At 45.1% G+C, this 19,942-nt stretch overlaps 1 protein-coding gene across 1 annotated transcript in view; it reads left to right on the forward strand.

The window, feature by feature from the left end:
• Positions 1-19,942, forward strand: part of LOC126455946 (protein phtf) — a 163,513-nt gene that overhangs the window by 131,475 nt on the left and 12,096 nt on the right. The window contains exons 10-11 of the mRNA XM_050091703.1: positions 6,524-6,646; positions 15,032-15,239. Of these exons, the coding sequence (XP_049947660.1) occupies positions 6,524-6,646; positions 15,032-15,239 (331 nt within the window). The remainder of the gene's footprint in view (positions 1-6,523; positions 6,647-15,031; positions 15,240-19,942) is intronic.

Raw genomic sequence — 19,942 nt, forward strand, 5'->3', positions numbered from 1 at the left:
CAGATACACCTATCATTTCCATCGTGTACACCACTAGAACTGAGACCCCTGTCATACCATGGTATCAACTTTTCTATTTGTAAAGAAATTTGCAATCGAGCTGTGAAAGCATTGTGACCCTGTCCATCAACTATTTTGTTCCTGTAAAATTGTTCGCTAGCAGGAATTTTTCCAGGTGAAAGTAAAGTTAGAAATTAATGGGAGCAGAATGAGGATTATGTTTTTATTAGAAACCATTGTGGGTTGTTTGTGAACATAGTAACTAATCAGGCTTAAACATTATCTCTGAGATATTTGACAACTTAACTCCTTATGAAATTCTACAGCATAAAATCTGAACCAGGTCATGACTGTTGAAATTCATCAGTGTCGAAGTGTTAGGAAAGAGAGATATTTTTCATGTCCTTGAGAAGATAAAAATCACTTGGAGCCATACTGGAGCTGTAACATGGTTGTTCAAAAAAGTTCTGTTTACCCTCTCAGTAGCAACACTTCTGAACCCGAAAGATGAAAAATAGCCCTCTGACATTTTACATACAGTTAGTTTATTGCTATCTAGCTCTTTTCATTTATGTTTTGCAGCTCTCTGTTTGCCACCCCATACCTCTGTTTGCATTTTTCCTCTGTCTGATTTTATCCCTCCAACTGTTGTTTCCATTTACCCTCTGTGATACCTCTGTAGATTTTAGTTCTCATTTCTAATGTGCCATTTCTCTGGATTAATTATGGTATCATTGAAAATTTGTAGTCATTATTCCCATTATCTTGGCTCAACCTAACCTTACTAACACTGCGCCCTTCTGATGCACAAGAGTGACTGTATATACCGTCTTCTCTTCATATGTAATTTTCTCCTTTGCATTGTAATGAATCGCTTCTCACTATATCCTGATATCAGAATTGGTTCTAAGTTCTGGTAGCTCAGGATTTGATGTGTGATTTGGGGTGTTGATTTTTTGACTGTGCCTTTGTTTTCCATTTTCTCTGCAGTTGGGAAGCTTTGTCAGTCTCGTGTATCATTCAGATATTTGACTGTTTCGTGGTGTTATGTGATTGAAAATAATTATTGGCATGTCTTATTAAACATGCCTTATGTTTATCATCACAGCTCTTACGTAAAAGTGCAAGTGTGCATTGCAGTAGTCACCAGAAAGATCGCGGGAGGCGCACATCGACACGGCGCATCACGGACAGTAGTTGTCGCGGGTAGAGTCCCATCCACCAGAGGGCACGCGAGAATTCGGACGCGACCTCTGCCGGCATAACAAGAACAACAACAACAACAACAACTCTGGCAGCACGGGCCGTGCCCAGTCAGTTAACATCGGGCATGCCTAGGACACAGTCCCGGTCTACGCTAAGTGAAGTGCAACGTAAACGTGAACAGTGTTACTACACAGTTGGCGACGAGTAGGGTTGTTCTTTCGCGTGTTGCGTCGTTGTTCCGGTTGAGCAGCAGACGGAGCTCATGGACACCATGAAACAAGTGCTTCTGGCGTTGCTCTCCACGCCGTCTGTTCCAGCGCCGTTCTCTCCTCCCTTTCCCCCGTATGACGAGACGGCGGAGGATTGGGACACATATGAACATCGCCTTCGGCAGCATTTCCAGGCGTTTCATGTTGCCCATGCGGAGGTATGTCGTGCTCTCTGAGGTATGTTGTGCTCTCTTCTTGTCTTGGATATCTCCCTCGCTGTATCAAGTTTTGCGGCAGCTAACGCCGTTGCAGGAACCCTCGCCCTTGTCTTTTGATGCATTGTGTTTATTGCTGTCTTCATACTATCGCCGCCGCACGCATGTTGTGGCGGCTAGGGTCGAGTGCTATCAATGCAAGAAACAGCCCCATCAGTCTTACTGGGCGTGGGCCGCTACCCTGCACGGTCTTAGTCACAAGTGTCATTTTGTCATGGAGCAGTCGCGAGAGTCGTATGCCCACGTTATGGTACGCGACGTCATTGTTCGTTCGGCCCCTGATAGGGAGGTCCGGCAACGGTCTCTGCAGTTAGAAGACCCTTCCCTCGAGGAAGTCCTGTCCATTGCTCAATCGTATGAAGTCTCTCACGCCGCAGGTCAACAGCTGGAAGCGTGGTGCGACGTCGCGGCGGTTCAGGGCGGCGCGGCCGCGTCCACTGTGTCCGGGGTGGACGACGTGCGAGCGGTACAATCCGGCCGTTACGGCCGCTCCCGCATGGCGCGTAAACAGAATTCCGGCCGCCGGCCCCTGTTGCCGTCTTGTGCTTCGTGCTATATACACCATGATCGGTCAGAGTGCCCCCAGCGTTGGGCCGTTTGTCGCAAATGTAATAAAAAAGATCACATTGCTAAAGTTTGCCGCTCAGCCGCAAAAGAATCGAAGGAAGCAGGTACAGAGGACATGGACGTTGACATTCAGGAAGTTTCATCGGGCCAGGCTCCCGACGCATCGGCACGCAAACTCTTTATCGAGGTGTCGGTTCGGTTGCGCCGGTTACAACTGCAAGTAGATATGGGCGCGGCAGTTTCGTTGTTGAATGCACAAACTTATTCCGACCTTGGATTGCCCCCGTTGGCGCCAGTTTACCGGCGTCTACGCGGTTATGGTAAACAGTTCATTCCCTTACTGGGTCAATTCACTACCGACGTGACTTACAAATCAGTCACTCGGCCTATTACTTTTATTGTTGTCAGTGATGCGAGCTCCACTAGCCTTTTTGGCCTGGATGCCTTTCAAGCTTTCGGTTTTTCTGTCGCTGACACCACACAGTTGGTCTCCGAAGAGGTTCCCTATCAATCATTGGAATCTTTGATCTCAGACTTTCCAGATATTTTTGAGGGCGGCCTGGGGCGTGTTTCAGATTTTGAAGCTCGCTTAACGTTGAAGGCGTCGGCTCGCCCGCGTTTTCTACGCGCGAGGCAGATTCCCTTGGCTCTCCGCCCTCAGGTAAAGGAAGAGCTAGACCGGCTGACAGCCCTAGGAGTCGTTCTTCCCATTTCTTCTAGTGAGTGGGCTTCACCCCTCGTTATTGTAAGGAAGCCCTCGGGAAAATTATGTCCTTGTGGCGATTTCAAGGCCACCATTAATTCCCAATTGGTGGTGGACACCTATCCTTTGCCTCGTGCTGATGAATTGTTCTCCGCCGTGGCGGGAGGCCAATATTTTTCGAAAATCGATCTTTCGGAGGCTTATCATCAGATACCACTTGATGCGGACTCCAAACGGCTGGCGGTCGTCAACACCCCATTTGGCCTTCACCAATACCAGCAGTTGGCCTTCGGAATCTCCAGTGCCCCGGCGATATTCCAGCGTTATCTTGAGCACGTCACGTCGACAATCCCTCATTGTATTAATTACCTGGATGACATAATTGTCACAGGCCGTAGCATGAAGGAACACTTGCACAATCTTCGTACCCTCTTTCTCAGATTCAGGTCTGTGGGCTTGCATTGCAACCTGCATAAGTCAAACTTCTTCCAACTGTCCATTGAGTATGTGGGCTACACCATCTCTCGGCACGGCATCCAGCCACTAGGAAGTTTGGTCCAAAGTATCGTCGACCTTCCTCGGCCCGCTTCGCTGAAAGAGTTATAAGCTTTTTTAGGCAAGATAGCCTATTACCACCGGTTCATTCCCAGGGCTTCCACCATAGCCCGCCCCATGTATTGCCTTCTGCGCAAGGGTGTTCCTTTTGATTGGTCGCCTGCATGCGAGCGAGCGTTCACCTCGTTGAAGGGCCTCCTCACGTCAGCGCCTTGTTTGGCTACTTTTGATCCCCATAAGCCATTGGTCCTGGCTACAGATGGTTCACAGTATGGGGTGGGGGCGGTCCTGGCCCATCGCAACGCAGATGGTTCCGAGCAACCACTGTCGTTTGCGTCTAAAACTCTGTCCCGCACAGGCCCATTACTCCCAGGTGGAAAAAGAGGCTTTGGCCATTGTCTACGCTGTTACCAAGTTTCACCCTTTCTTGTATGGCTCGAAGTTTCAGTTAATCACTGACCATAAGCCGTTGATATCGTTATTTGGCCCCGCCTCTCAGATTCTGGATAGGGCGGCCCACAGACTACAGCGCTGGGCCTTGTTCCTCTCTAAGTACCATTATGACATTCATTTTCGCCCTACCGGACAGCATGCCAATGCAGACGCTCTTTCCCGTCTTCCAGTGGGCCCTGATCCTACGTTCGATCGAAAGGAGATTATGTATTTTCATTTGGATGTGGCGTCCCGCCAAGCGGTTGATGGCATCCCGATCACTAGGTCTCGAGTCGCCCGGGAAACGGCCGCTGGCCCGGTTCTCCGGCAAGTAGTTCGCCTCATTCAGCAGGGATGGTCATCCCGCCCTCCGGGCCGGGCCTCGGACCCTCTTCGTAATTATTTTATTCTACAAGACTGCCTCTCGGTCTTGGAAGGAGTTCTCCTTCTGGCTACTGATGATACAGCTCCTCGCGTGGTTGTTCCTGCAAGTTTACGAAGGGACGTCCTCATGTTATTACATGCGGGGCACTGGGGTGTTTCCCGTACTAAAACCTTGGCTCCCAGTGTGCGAGCCAATAGGCATCTCCCAGGGCAGCGTTCTCTTCATGGCCGCCGGCAACCCAAGCATGGGAACATCGATTTTGCGGGCCCGTTTCTCAATGGCTTTTGGCTCATTGTCATTGATGCTTAATTCCCGATTCCCATATGTGGTTCGCTGCTCCCCAACCACTTCAGAAGTTGCAATCCAGGCACTAGCAAAAATCTTTTCTGTGGAAGGTCTGCCAATCACCCTGGTCTCGGACAATGGACCGCAGTTTATTTCGCAGACCTTCCAGGATTTTTGTAGGCGCTTCGGTATTCGGCACGGTTGCTCTCCCCCCTTCCATCCACAATCGAATGGGGAAACCAAGCGCATGGTGCGCACATTTAAGACACAGATGAAAAAGTATGTGCACGAATTTCCTGCGGAGGAAGCATTGACGGTTTTCCTGACGGCATACTGGACCACACCAATGGGAGAACGCAGCCCCGCAGAGCACCTCCATGGGCGTCAACGTAGGACTCTGCTGCACCTCCTCCGACCTGGTCCTCGCCAGTCTTCGCAAAACGGAGTACCTGGCTTTCCACTGGGTACGTTGGTCTGGGCCCGTGGATTTGGTCGCAATCCACGTTGGATACCGAAAGTGGTCCTGCGCCGAAATGGCCGCCGGCTCTATACCTTGCAGGCGGGGGACCAGGTGGTACGTCGTCACCAAAATCAGCTACGTTTGGGCACTCACCCCCCAACTTCTCGGACACCGGCTTCCCCATTGCCGGCACCTGTGTTGGTTTCACAGGGGACGTTACCGCCTCTCCCCGCTGTGACTCTGCCTTGGCAGCCTCCAGTAGCTCCGGCATCGCCATCGTTCGAGATGCCCCAGCGACAGCCGGCCCCCCTCGCAGGCCCGGTTTCTCAGGAGGCTGGTTCACCTGTGGTCGTCCCTTCCCCATCGTCCCCGCCACTGGGTCTTGCCCCTCCTGAGGTGGAACAGGATCCGGAGTTCGACAGCTTGTCGCTCGTTCTGTCCCGGGCTCCGGTTGTGGGACGACGGGGGCCTCTTCGTGTGGGTCACTTCCAGCCGTATTCGAAGGTTCCGGCTCTAGGGTTGGCAGATCCCCTCGACTCCGGCCTTCCAATGGATGTGGAGGTCATCACTCCTGCCCGACACTCCACCTTTCGACGCAGTGGATCACAGTGGCTTCACCCCCCGAAGGAGGAGGAGTGCAGTAGCCACCAGAAAGATTGCAGGAGGCGCACATCGACACGGCGCGTCACGGACGGTAGTTGCCGCAAGTAGAGTCCTATCCACCAGAGGGCACGCGGGAGTTCGGATGCGACCTCTGCCAGCATAACAACAACAACAACTCTGGCAGCACGGGCCATGCTCAGTCAGTTAACATCGGGCATGCCAAGGACACGGTCCCGGTCTACCCTAAGTGAAGTGCTACGTAAACGTGAACAGTGTTACTACATGCATATTCTTTTGCATAATAATATTGCCCATATTTTATTAAGAGATTGTACTTTGCACATTTATTTCCTTTGTATGTCCTTATATACTTGGCAAACTCTCCCCATCCCTTACCATCAACTACCCATAGGAACTGTTCCTATTAATATACAGTAGAAGGTGAAAATAATTTCAAATAGCAAATTTTGCAATTGTTTCTAAAATTTACCATTTTCTCGATGATGTTTGCTGTATACTTGAACATTGATGTAAGTATATGAGTAGTTTGCATAGTCTAAGTTGTGTGTTCTACATGTTTCCTTTTTGTTACAAGCTTTCTTACTTTTTACTCTGGGTGATAGTATGTTCTTTACGTAACCGCCTGTAACTCTTGTCTTATGGTTGAGTGGTGGTTTGTCTTTTCAATTTAGTTCAATTCTGTACCTAACATTTGTAATATTTTTCATTTTAAGAAATTTACACTGTATAAATGATGCAAAAATGCACAGTATAAAGATATAGTCTGTACTATAAAACGGTGCTTTACTTTTGTACCTTAAATTTATTTTGTGTTTCTTTCAGTCAGCTGTACAATATGGGAAAATCATGATGTGAAGAAGGCTGATCTTTCTGTGCTAGATATCAGTTCTGCTATTATAGCCAGAGTGGAAACTATGCCTGAAAATATGGACTATTTTTATGCAGGTAATATTTCAACTTCCACCTTCAGTCCACAATCACGCTGAGAAGGTTGCACAAAAAAGACCTCTCTCTCTCTCTCTCTCTCTCTCTGTGTGTGTGTGTGTGTGTGTGTGTGTGTGTGTGTGTGTGTAGGAGGAGGGGGGACCCCCCCCCCCCCCCCCCCCCCAATGCTCTCTTCTTAACTTTTTTTGCCGTTAGGAGATTGGAGACAGGTTGAGAGCATCTTGCTAACCATTTTCTTACTGATTAGGATGGACTGTGTTTCTTTTTATAAATTTATTTTAAGTGTTAATTAATCAGTTGTGCTGTGCTCCTTGAAAGATGTAGGAGAATATTAACATGCACAGTTCAAGAAATAGAATAAATTTTTGTACACTCATAATGACTTAAGCAGGCTCCTGTTCAGTTTTGAAGTAGCCCATCTTTGAGATGTATGCACTAAGCTCCAAACAGAACTGCAAAGAAATAGCTGTCAGTCACTTCGATATTCTTATTCAGATACATCACAGTGTCTGAGAAACCAGCAAGTCATGTGGGAGCCCATCTTCTTACATTGAGTTTGGAACTATCTTACTCGAAACCTTTATCATCGAGTTCAGATATCAAAAAGGAATGCCAAATGGGAGTGAAATATTTCATTGTGTGGCTCATGTTGCTTTCCTGACGTACAGTGAAGTCTCACTGAAGTCCCTGTACTGACTGGTTTTGCACCTGCTTTGTTGCAGTTTGCAGACTGCTGTATGAAATTCAGAATGCTGTTTCGTGGGAAATTTACATGCCTGTAGGTGAATCCAACTTTACATGGCAATCTGTAACATTAATGACCAAAGCACATATAACCATTATGTTTCACAGTCGAAGCACAGGCTGCATATGTCATTTTAACATCAAAGTATTGATCATTTTGAAGATCATAAAGTGCAGGCTACAAAATGTGCAAAATTTCCGTAACAGACTTTTGCAGACTGAAAAAAAAGTCAAATATTGGCCTTGATGTGTTCGCTTCACCTCCCTTTTTCTAAGGTAACTGTCGTGCTTTGTTTTGGCGTAAAAGTTTCATTAACACCAACACCCTGACTAAATAAGAGACCCAACTGATTTTAAAAATTACAAAACACAAGAAATAGTGTGCTTCCAAGTTTTTATTTTAATTTTTTAAATGGTACATATGTACTGATGGTTGAAACAGATAGATGCCTCCAGCTAGTTATTTTTCCACGAACGATTGATAATACATGGTGTATATGTCACTATGTAAAAGGTACTTGTGTTGGTGAGAAGTAACGATATTCTGAAATTTTCTTCTTGGCTCAGGTTGTCGTCCTCCAGTTGATATTGTTAGAGTATCCCACAGGAAGAATCATTGGAATTTTGAAGACATTCTATTGAATATTCTAAACTGAGGGAACTAACACTTTTTGTATTGGTTACCATGGTGTGTGGGAGGTGATGTCAGAGATGCGGCAGCCAAAGACTTGTGTGGGGTTACATGTATGTAGTAGGATTATGCCATCTCTGTGCATATTCTCCACTCTAAAGTGAAAAAGAAAAATAGTTTTTTGTGGGAGGAAGAGTCATTGCAAATGAGAACAAGCTGTGACCAGTAAAGCCAATCATTTGGCAATGTTGCCCATCTTTCTAAATTCAAAGATGGGAAGAAGAAATTCTGATTAGACTGAATATGCAATTGCCTCGCGACACGTGCTTTCCAAATAAGAGGATCCATCTGTATGGGATGATTTAACAAAATGTGCACTTTTCACTGATAAAAAGTCAGTCCTCAGATACACAGGGTATGCACCGTAAATTTTATGTGATAAAGGTATGTCCACACAATGAGCCTTTCATTGTATGCAATCACAGACGCAGCAGAATAAAAGGGCATGCACAAAAATCTGTGGAAAGACCGCATGTATGCATGGGCATTCTCGTATCCACAAGTTGCCTCAATGCAGTATCAGTCTGCTTTGAATCTCCTTCTTTGCTTGGGGGCTTGAGTTGCGCTTATTTCAGTGAAAAGGTGACAGGAAAAGAAAACGCAAAAGCGACTGTAGATAAGTAAATATTAAACAATAGAGGTATGAGAAGTACAAAGTGATTACGTTTTGTCTCAAGATGAGGTCATCGCGAGATTTTAGATTTTCAGCTTGGGAAACTACAGTGATAATGCTGACAATAAAATTTCGTTATCTATTAACTGGCGACTTATATACTTGTTTGAATTATTTATTTCTCATTTCAAAATAATGCTATCAAAAATGTAACTTGTGATATGGAATAATTGCATTTATTATTTAATCGTTCTATACCTCTTTTCACTATAGGAAATGCCTAAGCTTGTGCTTGTTAGCATATTTTGTTTCTGTACAGTATTACAAATGGTTCAAATGGCTCTGCGCACTATGGGACTTAACATCTGAGGTCATCAGTCCCATAGAACTTAGAACTACTTAAACCTAACTAACCTAAGGACATCGCACGCATCCATGCCCAAGGCAAGATTCGAACCTGCAACCGTAGCGGTCGCGCGGTTCCAGACTGTAGCGCCTAGAACCGCTCAGCCACTCCGGCCGTCACAGTATTACAATTCGTATCTATTAGCATCTATAAGGACTGTTTTCATGTATAATTATGATTCATTCTATATACATAGTTATTTACAGAATAAAAATAAATAAAAATAAAAGTGATTATTCCTGAAACTGATAGATACTTGTGGGAGGTCCTTTTCTGTTATGTGAAGGTTAGTTGACTTTCAGTGTGTCATTTTTATTTAGTCATGAAATATATCTAAAAACACAGATGATGTGACTTACCGAACGAAAGTGCTGGCAGGTCGATAGACACACGAAATTCAAGCTTTCGCAACAAACTGTTGCCTCATCAGGAAAGAGGGAAGGAGAGGGAAAGACGAAAGGATGTGGGTTTTAAGGGAGAGGGTAAGAAGTCATTCCAATCCCGGGAGCGGAAAGACTTACCTTAGGGGGAAAAAAGGACAGGTATACACTCTCGCGCACACACACACACATCCATCCGCACATACACAGACACAAGCAGACATTTGTCAAGGCAAAGAGTTTGGGTAGAGATGTCAGTCGAGGTGGAAGTACAGATGCAAAGATGTTGTTGAAAGACAGGTGAAGTATGAGCGGCGGCAAATTGAAATTAGCGGAGATTGAGGCCTGGCGGATAACGATAAGAGAGGATATACTGAAGGGCAAGTTCCCATCTCCGGAGTTTTGACAGGTTGGTATTAGTGGGAAGTATCCAGATAACCCGGACGGTGTAACACTGTGCCAAGATGTGCTGGCCGCGCACCAAGGCATGTTTAGCCACAGGGTGATCCTCATTACCAACAAACACTGTCCTGCCTGTGTCCATTCATGCGAATGGACAGTTTGTTGCTGGTCATTCCCACATAGAAAGCTTCACAGTGTAGGCAGGTCAGTTGGTAAATCACGTGGGTGCTTTCACACGTGGCTCAGCCTTTGATCGTGTACACCTTCCGGGTTACAGGACTGGAGTAGGTGGTGGTGGGAGGGTGCATGGGACAGGTTTTACATCGGGGGCGGTTACAAGGGTAGGAGCCAGAGGGTAGGGAAGGTGGTTTGGGGATTTCATAGGGATGAACTAAGAGGTTACGAAGGTTAGGTGGACAGCGGAAAGACACTCTTGGTGGAGTGGGGAGGATTTCATGAAGGATGCATCTCATTTCAGGGCGGGATTTGAGGAAGTCGTATCCCTGCTGGAGAGCCACATTCAGAGTCTGATCCAGTCCCGGAAAGTATCCTGTCACAAGTGGGGCACTTTTGGGGTTCTTCTGTGGGAGGTTCGGGGTTCGAGGAGATTAGGAAGTGGCTCTGGTTATTTGCTTCTGTACCAGGTCGGGAGGGTAGTTGCGGGATGCAAAAGCTGTTTTCAGGTTGTTGGTGTAATGGTTCAGGGATTCCGGACTGGAGCAGATTTGTTTGCCACGAAGACCTAGGCTGTAGGGAAGGGACCGTTTGATGTGGAATGGGTGGCAGCTGTCATAATGGAGGTACTGTTGCTTGTTGGTGGGTTTGATGTGGACGGACGTGTGAAGCTGGCCATTGGACAGGTGGAGGTCAACGTCAAGGAAAGTGGCATGGGATTTGGAGTAGAACCAGGTGAATCTGATGGAACCAAAGGAGTTGAGGTTGGAGAGGATATTCTGGAGTTCTTCTTCACTGTGAGTCCAGATCATGAAGGTGTCGTCAATAAATTTGTACCAAACTTTGGGTTGGCAGGCCTGGGTAACCAAGAAGGCTTCCTCTAAGCGACCCATGAATAGGTTGGTGTACGAGAGGGCCGTCCTGGTGCCCATGGCTGTTCCCTTTAATTGTTGGTATGTCTGGCCTTCGAGAGTGAAGAAGTTGTGGGTCAGGATGAAGCTGGCTAAGGTAATGAGGAAAGAGGTTTTTGGTAGGGTGGCAGGTGATCGGCGTGAAAGGAAGTGCTCCATCGCAGCGAGGCCCTGGACGTGCGGAATATTTGTGTATAAGGAAGTGGCATCAATGGTTACAAGGATGGTTTCTGGGGGGTAACAGACTGGGTAGGGATTCCAGGCGTTCGAGAAAGTGGTTGGTGTCTTTGATGAAGGATGGGAGACTGCATGTGATGGGTTGAAGGTGTTGATCTACATAGGCAGAGATACGTTCTGTGGGGGCTTGGTAGCCAGCTACAATGGGACGGCCAGGATAATTGGGTTTGTGAATTTTAGGAAGAAGGTAGGGGTGCGGGGTGTTGGTGGGGTCAGGAGGTTGATGGAGTCAGGTGAAAGGTTTTGTAGGGGGCCTAAGGTTCTGAGGATTCCTTGAAGCTCCACCTGGACATCAGGAATGGGATTACCTTGGCAAACTTTGTATGTAGTGTTGTCTGAAAACTGACGCAATCCCTCAGCCACATACTCCCGACGATCAAGTACCACGGTTGTGGAACCCTTGTCCGCCGGAAGAATGACGATGGATCGGTCAGCCTTCAGATCACGGATAGCCTGAGCTTCAGCAGTGGTGATGTTGGGAGTAGGATTAAGGTTTTTTTAAGAAGGATTGAGAGGCAAGGCGGGAAGTCAGAAATTCCTGGAAAGTTTGGAGAGGGTGATTTTGAGGAAGAGGAGGTGGGTCCCGCTGTGACGGAGGATGGAACTGTTCCAGGCAGGGTTCAATTTGGATAGTGTCTTGGGGAGTTGGACCACTAGGAGTAGGATTAGGATCATTTTTCTTCGTGGCAAAGTGATATTTCCAGCAGAGAGTACGGGTGTAGGACAGTAAATCTTTGACAAGGGCTGTTTGGTTGAATCTGGGAGTGGGGCTGAAGGTGAGGCCTTTGGATAGGACAGAGGTTTCGGATTGGGAGAGAGCTTTGGAGGAAAGGTTAACTACTGAATTAGGGTGTTGTGGTTCCAGATTGTGTTGATTGGAATTTTGAGTTTTGGGGGGGAGTGGAGCTGGAAGCGGGAGATTGAGTAGATGGGAGAGACTGGGTCTGTGTACAATGAGAGGAGGTTGAGGTTTGCTGGAAAGGTTGTGAAGGGTGAGTGAGTTGCCTTTCTGGAGTTGGGAAACCAGGAGATTGGATAGTTTTTGAGGTGGAGGGTGGCATGCTGTTCTAATTTGCGATTGGCCTGTAGGAGGATGCTCTGAACAGCCGGTGTGGATGTGGGAGAGGAAAGATTGAGGACTTTTATTAAGGATAGGAGTTGACGGGTGTGTTCATTGGCTAAGTTGATGTGTAGGTGAAGGATTAGGTGGGTGAGGGCAATGGATTGTTCAGTTCGGAACTGGTATAGGGACTGATGTAACCACCCCTGATGTAAAACCTGTCCCATGCACCCTCCCACCACCACCTACTCCAGTCCTGTAACCCGGAAGGTGTACACGATCAAAGGCTGAGTCACGTGTGAAAGCACCCACGTGATTTACCAACTGACCTGCCTACACTGTGAAGCTTTCTATGTGGGAATGACCAGCAACAAACTGTCCATTCGCATGAATGGACACAGGCAGACAGTGTTTGTTGGTAATGAGGATCACCCTGTGGCTAAACATGCCTTGGTGTGCGGCCAGCACATCTTGGCACAGTGTTACACCGTCCGGTTTATCTGGATACTTCCCACTAACACCAACCTGTCAGAACTCCGGAGATGGGAACTTGCCCTTCAGTATATCCTCTCTTATCGTTATCCGCCAGGCCTCAATCTCCGCTAATTTCAATTTGCCGCCACTCATACCTCAACTGTCTTTCAACAACATCTTTGCCTCTGTACTTCCGCCTCGATTGACATCTCTACCCAAACTCTTTGCCTTAACAAATGTCTGCTTGTGTCTGTGTATGTGCGGATGGATATGTGTGTGTGTGCGAGTGTATACCTGTCCTCTTTTCCCCCTAAGGTAAGTCTTTCTGCTCCCGGGATTGGAATGACTCCTTACACTCTCCCTTAAAACCCACATCCTTTCGTCTTTCCCTCTCCTTCCCTCTTTCCTGATGAGGCAACAGTTTGTTGCGAAAGCTTGAATTTCGTGTGTATGTTTTTGTTTGTTTGTGTGTCTATCGACCTGCCAGCACTTTCGTTCGGTAAGTCACATCATCTGTGTTTTTAGATATATTTTTCCCACGTGGAATGTTTGCCTCTATTATATTCTAGTCATGAGATATGATTCGTAGATTAACATCCTCAGAGTTGGCAAATTTGGGAATTTCGTGAAAGCCAGAATCCACTAGAATGGAGGTTTTGTGGGAATATTTTTTGCATCATCAGTGTGCTTCATTTCTATTTTTAGTAGTTTGTTGAGGAGCTACACATACCGCATCATTTCTTTTGTTCAGATATAAGGCTGTTCAGTTGTTGTGCTTTTGAGTTGCCAGACAATGAATATTTGTCCACAGTTTTCATATACACTTTTCACTAGATTGTTATTCTCAGTTTTCCCACTTCAGAACTTACGATATCTCATTATTCACAGAAATATGATCGGAGACTTCATCTAATATTTGACAATCGGGGCAACACATCTCGAATTTTTATTCAAATAATCTTCAGAAGCAAGTGTTAGATATGATTTCTTTCTTTGTCTATAATTATCTATAAACTTCAGCGTGCTTCCTTTGGAGTCAACAGACATTATTGCACTTAAATCGCTTTAAGCATAACCACAGCACACTACACAATCAAGCAGATACCGACCCAAGCTGTCCGTCATCTGCTAAAACACCCATAGATTCCCAGCAATGGCAGGTAGCAGTAAACTTTATGCTTGGCCTCCATTTCCTGGAAATTATACTTGCACAAATGCGCATGTGTAGTTGCACAAGTGGAAAGTTACGGGCATGTGCACCTTTTGTAAGAAGACAAAACACACTTCTCTGGCTGTAGAAAGTTTTTATTTAAACCACGACTGGTTTCACACCAAATTAGGCGTATCCTCGGATGATCTAAACAGAGATTTGAAAGAAAGTATTTTACAATTTATTTATTTTTTTCTTTTCACTGGCTTAGTAAATTTCTACAGCCAGAGTGATGTAACGTTTTGCGTCATGTCAGACCTCCCTAAACTATTAAATGGGAAATGTCAATGTGTAATAGAAATTGGTTTATCCATATTTATCAGTTGCCATTTACATTGTCTTCTTTCATCTGACAGTCACTTTTATTTCATATATTTTGTTTTACCACATTGTCTTTTTATCTCTCCTCTTGCTATCTGTTTTATTTATTATTCAGCAAAGTATTCTTGTGCAAACAGTCAAACACATTAAACATATGAAATTTTGGATAATAGTTACTGAACATATTAAATTTCTAGAAGTTTTATGTGATTTTTACATGATAGACTTTTAGAGATGAAAAAGGCTGTTAGTCTCCATAAATGATATTCTGCATCACCAAAATGAATGACAACAACTTGTCCATATAACTACTAATTTTCTGCTTCATCCTTACTCTATTAGATGTGATTCTTCTTAAAAAATTGTTCTTTTTCTGCTAAAATGCGTTTTGAACTAAGTTAATGTCTCCTTAAAATGGCCTTTCCTCTTCCGGAAAATTTGTTATTGGACTGTATATGATGACAACTGCTGTATGACAAAGTGATATATTAACATGCACTTCCAGCTGATACATCCAATTTAAAGTAAGGCCATTTAACATTTGTACAGATAATTGATTGTATAGATTCTGAAATAATGAATGCTTAATGCATGAAAAGTGATGAATTGACTGTGTGTTAACAGCAACATAATTCAGTACCTTTCAAGAAAGGCTGTCAATGTGTCTTATGTTCATTTTACATTTCTGCCCTCAAATTATAAAAAAAATTCTAATGATTCATATTTTCATTAAGTGATTTTGTACTTGCTTCATTTTTACAGGTGTAGTAGTTTCCGTGGTGATTTCCCTGCTGCCTTCAATATGCCGTTTTGTTGATGTTTTATCAGAGACGCAACCAACAACTCCTATCAACACAGTTATGCTTGCCAATGCGTCATCATCCAGCACCCTGAATATTGGAGGACTACTGTCGCATTTTTCAGACTCTCTTATTTATATTTCTGAGGCTGCTGTTGGGGGAACATTATGGTGAGTAATTTTAATGCTTTGCTTGTACACTAAATGGAAATCTGTTTCATGTATCTGTTTGGACTAGTCTGAAGACGCTAGTTCCGAAACAAGATTTTTGTTTGTTGAGATGTCAACTAGCTGAAAAGCCCTTCCAGTGTTGTGTATTCCTCACACTGAAGTACCACAGTAGTGGAGCCCTTGTCTCCACATCAGATGATGCTGGACCTGTCTACCTTCAGATCAGAGGACTCAGCTTGGCTAAGGGTTGGAGTTTCTGTGTTATTTTTCATGAAGGCTTGGTAGGCTACGTTGGAAGTAAGAAATTCCTTAAGAGTTTCTGTTCCATAATGACCTCATTTCTTTGAAGCAGACCAAAGTGCAAAAAGTTCTGAGTCGTAGGCTTCTCTACAGGACTTGCAACTGCCTTCTAACACCTCATCCGCCAAGGGGCGTGAGCAACCCCCCCCCCTCCCCCCCAAACACATGCCTTCTACGTATTATCCAAGCTACACAAAAACAACTTTTTTTTGCCATCCCATTATAAATGGCTTCAAAGTGCTAACTGAACTCGTCTCAGCTCTGGCATGTCAGCACCTCCATCTCATCACACAGTACCCTACCTACATAAAAGACACCAGTCACTTCCTGGAATGTCTTAAATCCATTCCCAGCAGTCTCCCACCTGAGATCTTTGCTGTCATTATTGGTGCAGTCTAGCTCTACACGAGCAATTGCCATACATACAGCCTCTCGCTACCTCTACTAAGGCAACATGAAAGGCTCCCTAAAGCCTAGTTGTCACTGTAGCAGACTTCATCTCAATCACAAGTTCTCTAGATTTGAGGAACATATCTACACAGAGGGGCCCACTATGGAAACAAGCATGGCCCCATTGAATGCTCACCTTTACATAGTTCACATGGAAGAGGCATTCCTCTTGATCCAGATGCTGGGTCACTGACTTTTACAGATTTATCAATGGCATTTTTGTGGTCTGGAATCAAGGTGAAGAAGAATTCTTCCATCTCCTGTAACAGCTTACCTCCTTTTCCCATTTAAATTCACGTGGACCTATCCAAAATCACCTGCCTTGACATTGACTTGCACATCACTGAAACCCACATACAAACTGTAATTCATGTAAAATAACCAATAACCAGCAGTACTTATGCTTTAACAGCTGCTACATTTTCCAAATCAAACTCTCCATTTCCTACAGCCTAGACATTTGTGGCAGGTGTGTATGCTTCATCACTCAGTAAGTGCATCAGCCACCTCTACCTGACAGATCTTGTCCATAAACAAATCTTCCGGTCAGTATGCTCATCTCACCTTCTGACTAATACAGCTTCCACTTCGAACACACTCGGAAGTACAGCGTGCACACCCACACACAAACGCGCGCACGTGCCCACACACACACACACACACACACACACACACACACACACACACACACACGTTTACCTTTAAAACATCCTTTCAAAACTCCGTCACATGTCTAGGTTACTATCCCTAACAATTCAGCGCACCCACCTGCTACAATTTCTTCAGTGCCACCACTGGCACATCAAAGGCAGATTGATGTGCAAAACCATATACATTGTTTACCAACTAAAACACATCCATTGCATGGTGTTGTGTATAGAAATAAGCCCTATGAAAATGGCTGAACTCTTGAATGAAGATAGTAGAATTGTGTGCTTTGGAAACTACTGCTTCAGAATTGCTGAGCGTACTGTACATCATGACTCAAGGGATCTGGATGACTTCTACACTGCATGGGCTTTTTATATCCTCCCGTCCAACATTAGTTTCCTTGAACTCCAGAAATGAGAACTCGCTTTCCAGCATATCTTTGCATTCTGCCACCCTCCTCAACTTATCCTCCACTAACTTACAATTCGAAGTACACTCTTTTTATTATTTATTTACTCAGTTATTTTCTTTATTCCTATTTTCTTTTTTATCCTTGTCTCCCCCACTCCACCTCCCTCAATCTCTAGTTTGTCTCTGCCTCATTCTCGACTTCTTAGCACTCCTCGGACTACTGATTTCTCTCCCTCTTAATTCATTTTTAAGTCCCACACAATCATCCTATCATCTTGGGACTGAAGGTGGCCTAGTGCTTACCAGTGCACAATTTTTAACCACCTCTTTCATATATATATATATGAGCAGTGTTCGGAATATCACCACCTGAAGGTGAGCACTGGCCAGCCATTCAATTTCTTTATAATTTTTTTAATTTCCTAAAGTGCATTTTCCATGAATAAGTCTGTTCGTAAGATTAAGTGGTAAGGCTTTAGATGTTAACCAATTGTAGGCCTGTTCCATTATTCTCCTGCTGTGTTTGGGTTCTTTACAAATATATTCCCGTCATCAGCGATCATCACAGTTTATGGACAGTCCTCCAGTGTCCAGGTATCTCGTTTTCGTAGGTCAAGAAGGGGAGCAGACTTTGAGTGATGCCATTTGTAGTGTTTGCCCACTCCAAAGTTTGTTTTATTGTGTTAATGTTTATAGAAGAGGCTGTGGTTCATGTTGTTGCAATTAGACACCATCTAAGGAAGCAGGCTTGATTTAGGTCAGAACAGCATTCTGGCACTTCCCCATGGAGGTTTTTTGAATTCACAGGGACATGTTGGCACTGGAGATTTAAAATATACTGAAGCACCAAAGAAACTGGTATAGGGTTGCATATTCAAATACAGAGATACGTAAGCAGGCAGAATAGGCGGTGTAGTCGGCAACACCTATATAAGACAACAAGTGTCTGGAGCAGTGGTTTTGTACGGTGACTGGTAACAGTAAACTTGTTGTTTCATTTAATGTCAATAACAGTCACAGTAAAGCCTAATCTAAAATGTTTGCATTTAAATGTTATTTTTAGCTGCATGTTGTGCCATGTTCAGCTGCATATTTGTGTCACAGGGTGGTCCACATGCTCTTGGCTACAGTTTGCCAGTGGCATTTCATCCTGCGGGACAGCTGGTTGACCTCTGGGCCAGTATAAAAAGCTGTGCAATGACTGCAGCAGAGCTGGTACATAATGTGGCTGCTTTCACAGGTGGTATGGGCTCAGATGAGTCAGGGTAAGCATGTGACAAGGCTGGAATAGGAAGTGCTGGATGGGTGAATTGGGTAGATCTTGCACTTGGGTGTTCCACAGGGATGTGATCCCTGTAGTAAGGGGTTGGGAGAGGGTGTGGTGTGGGGTAGACTAGGATGTTGGGAGGTAAGGTGGGTGATGGCATACCACTTTCGGTGGGGTGGGAAGTATCTTGGGTAGGATGTCCCTCATTTCAGGGTATGATCATAGATAATCAGAGCCCTGACAAAGGATGTGGTTTAGTTTTTCCAGTCTGTGGTGGTAGTGGGTGGTGAAGAGTGTGCTCCTTTGTGGTCTGGGGATTGGTGAGAGGGTTGGGGGATATGGCATGGAACATCTGTTTATGGACTAGGCTAGGAGATAGTGTCTCTCTGTGAAGGCCTTGTTGATACCTTCAGTATACAGAGCAAGGGAGTTTTTGTCACTGCAGATACACTGTCCCTGGGTAGCCAGGCTGTGTGGGAGGGATTTTTTGATGTGGAAGGGACGGCATTTATTGTCAGTTGGTTGGTTTAATGTGGACAGAGGAGTGGATGGAGCCATCAGAGAGGAGGTGGTTAATGCTGGGTTGAGGAGGACCAGGCAAAGCGGATAGGAGAGAAGGTGTGGAGTTTGTGAAGGAATCCAAAGGGTGTCTTGGACCTGAGTCCGTATCATGAAAATATTATCAGTAAACCTAAACCAGACCAGAGGTTGGGGTTTTGGGAGGTTACGAAGGTTTCCTCTAGATGGCCCATAAACAGGTTGGCATATGAGGGTGCCCATGGCTGCGCTGCAGATTTGTTTGTATAACTTCCCTTCAAACAATAAGTAGTTGTATGTTCTGATAAGGTATATGAGAGAGTGGGTTTGGAGTCTGAAGAACATTGTGAAACGTAGTGTTAAGAGCAGCAAGACTATGGGATGAGGGATGTTGGTGTATAAGGAAGTGGCCTAATCAGTGACAAGTAGGGATTCAAGAGGTAATGGGATGGGGATGGTTGAGAGTCAGTGAAGCTAGTGGTTGGTATCTTTTATGTGGGAGGCTAGACTTTGGACAATTTATTAGAGGCGTTGGTCAATGACAGCCAAAATTCTTTCAGTGGGGGCACAATAACCAGCTACAGAGGGGTATCCAGGATTGTTGGGTTTGTGGATTTTTGGGAGCATGTGAAGGTGAGTGTTGTCACAGGGGTGAGGAGAGAATTGGATTCAGGGGAGAGGTTCTGTGAAGGCCTAAGGGTTAAAACAGAGATCAGAGGTTATGTTAGACTTCTGAGATGGGATTACTCTCACAGAGTTTGTAGGTGGAATAGTCAGATAATTGCAGAAGCCTTCCGCCAGGTAGTCAGTACAGTTCATAATGATAGTGATGGAACCATTGTGTTCAGGTAGAGTGATTAGTTTAGGATTTGTTTTGAGCTCGTGTATGGCTATTCTTCCTTCTGGTGTAAGCTTGATGTTCTTAAGGAAGGACCTAGGGAAGGATGGGCAGGCAAAGTTAGAAGTCGGGACTTCCTGGAAAGTGACCAGAGGGTGATTAGGTGGGATGGGAGGAGGGTTACAGTTGAATAGTGGTATGAACTATGAGAGGTAGGGGTCAGCATTGGGATTAGGGTGGCTTTGGTTG

Source organism: Schistocerca serialis, chromosome 2, assembly GCF_023864345.2.
Source record: "Schistocerca serialis cubense isolate TAMUIC-IGC-003099 chromosome 2, iqSchSeri2.2, whole genome shotgun sequence".
NCBI classification, from domain to species: Eukaryota; Metazoa; Arthropoda; class Insecta; order Orthoptera; family Acrididae; genus Schistocerca; species Schistocerca serialis.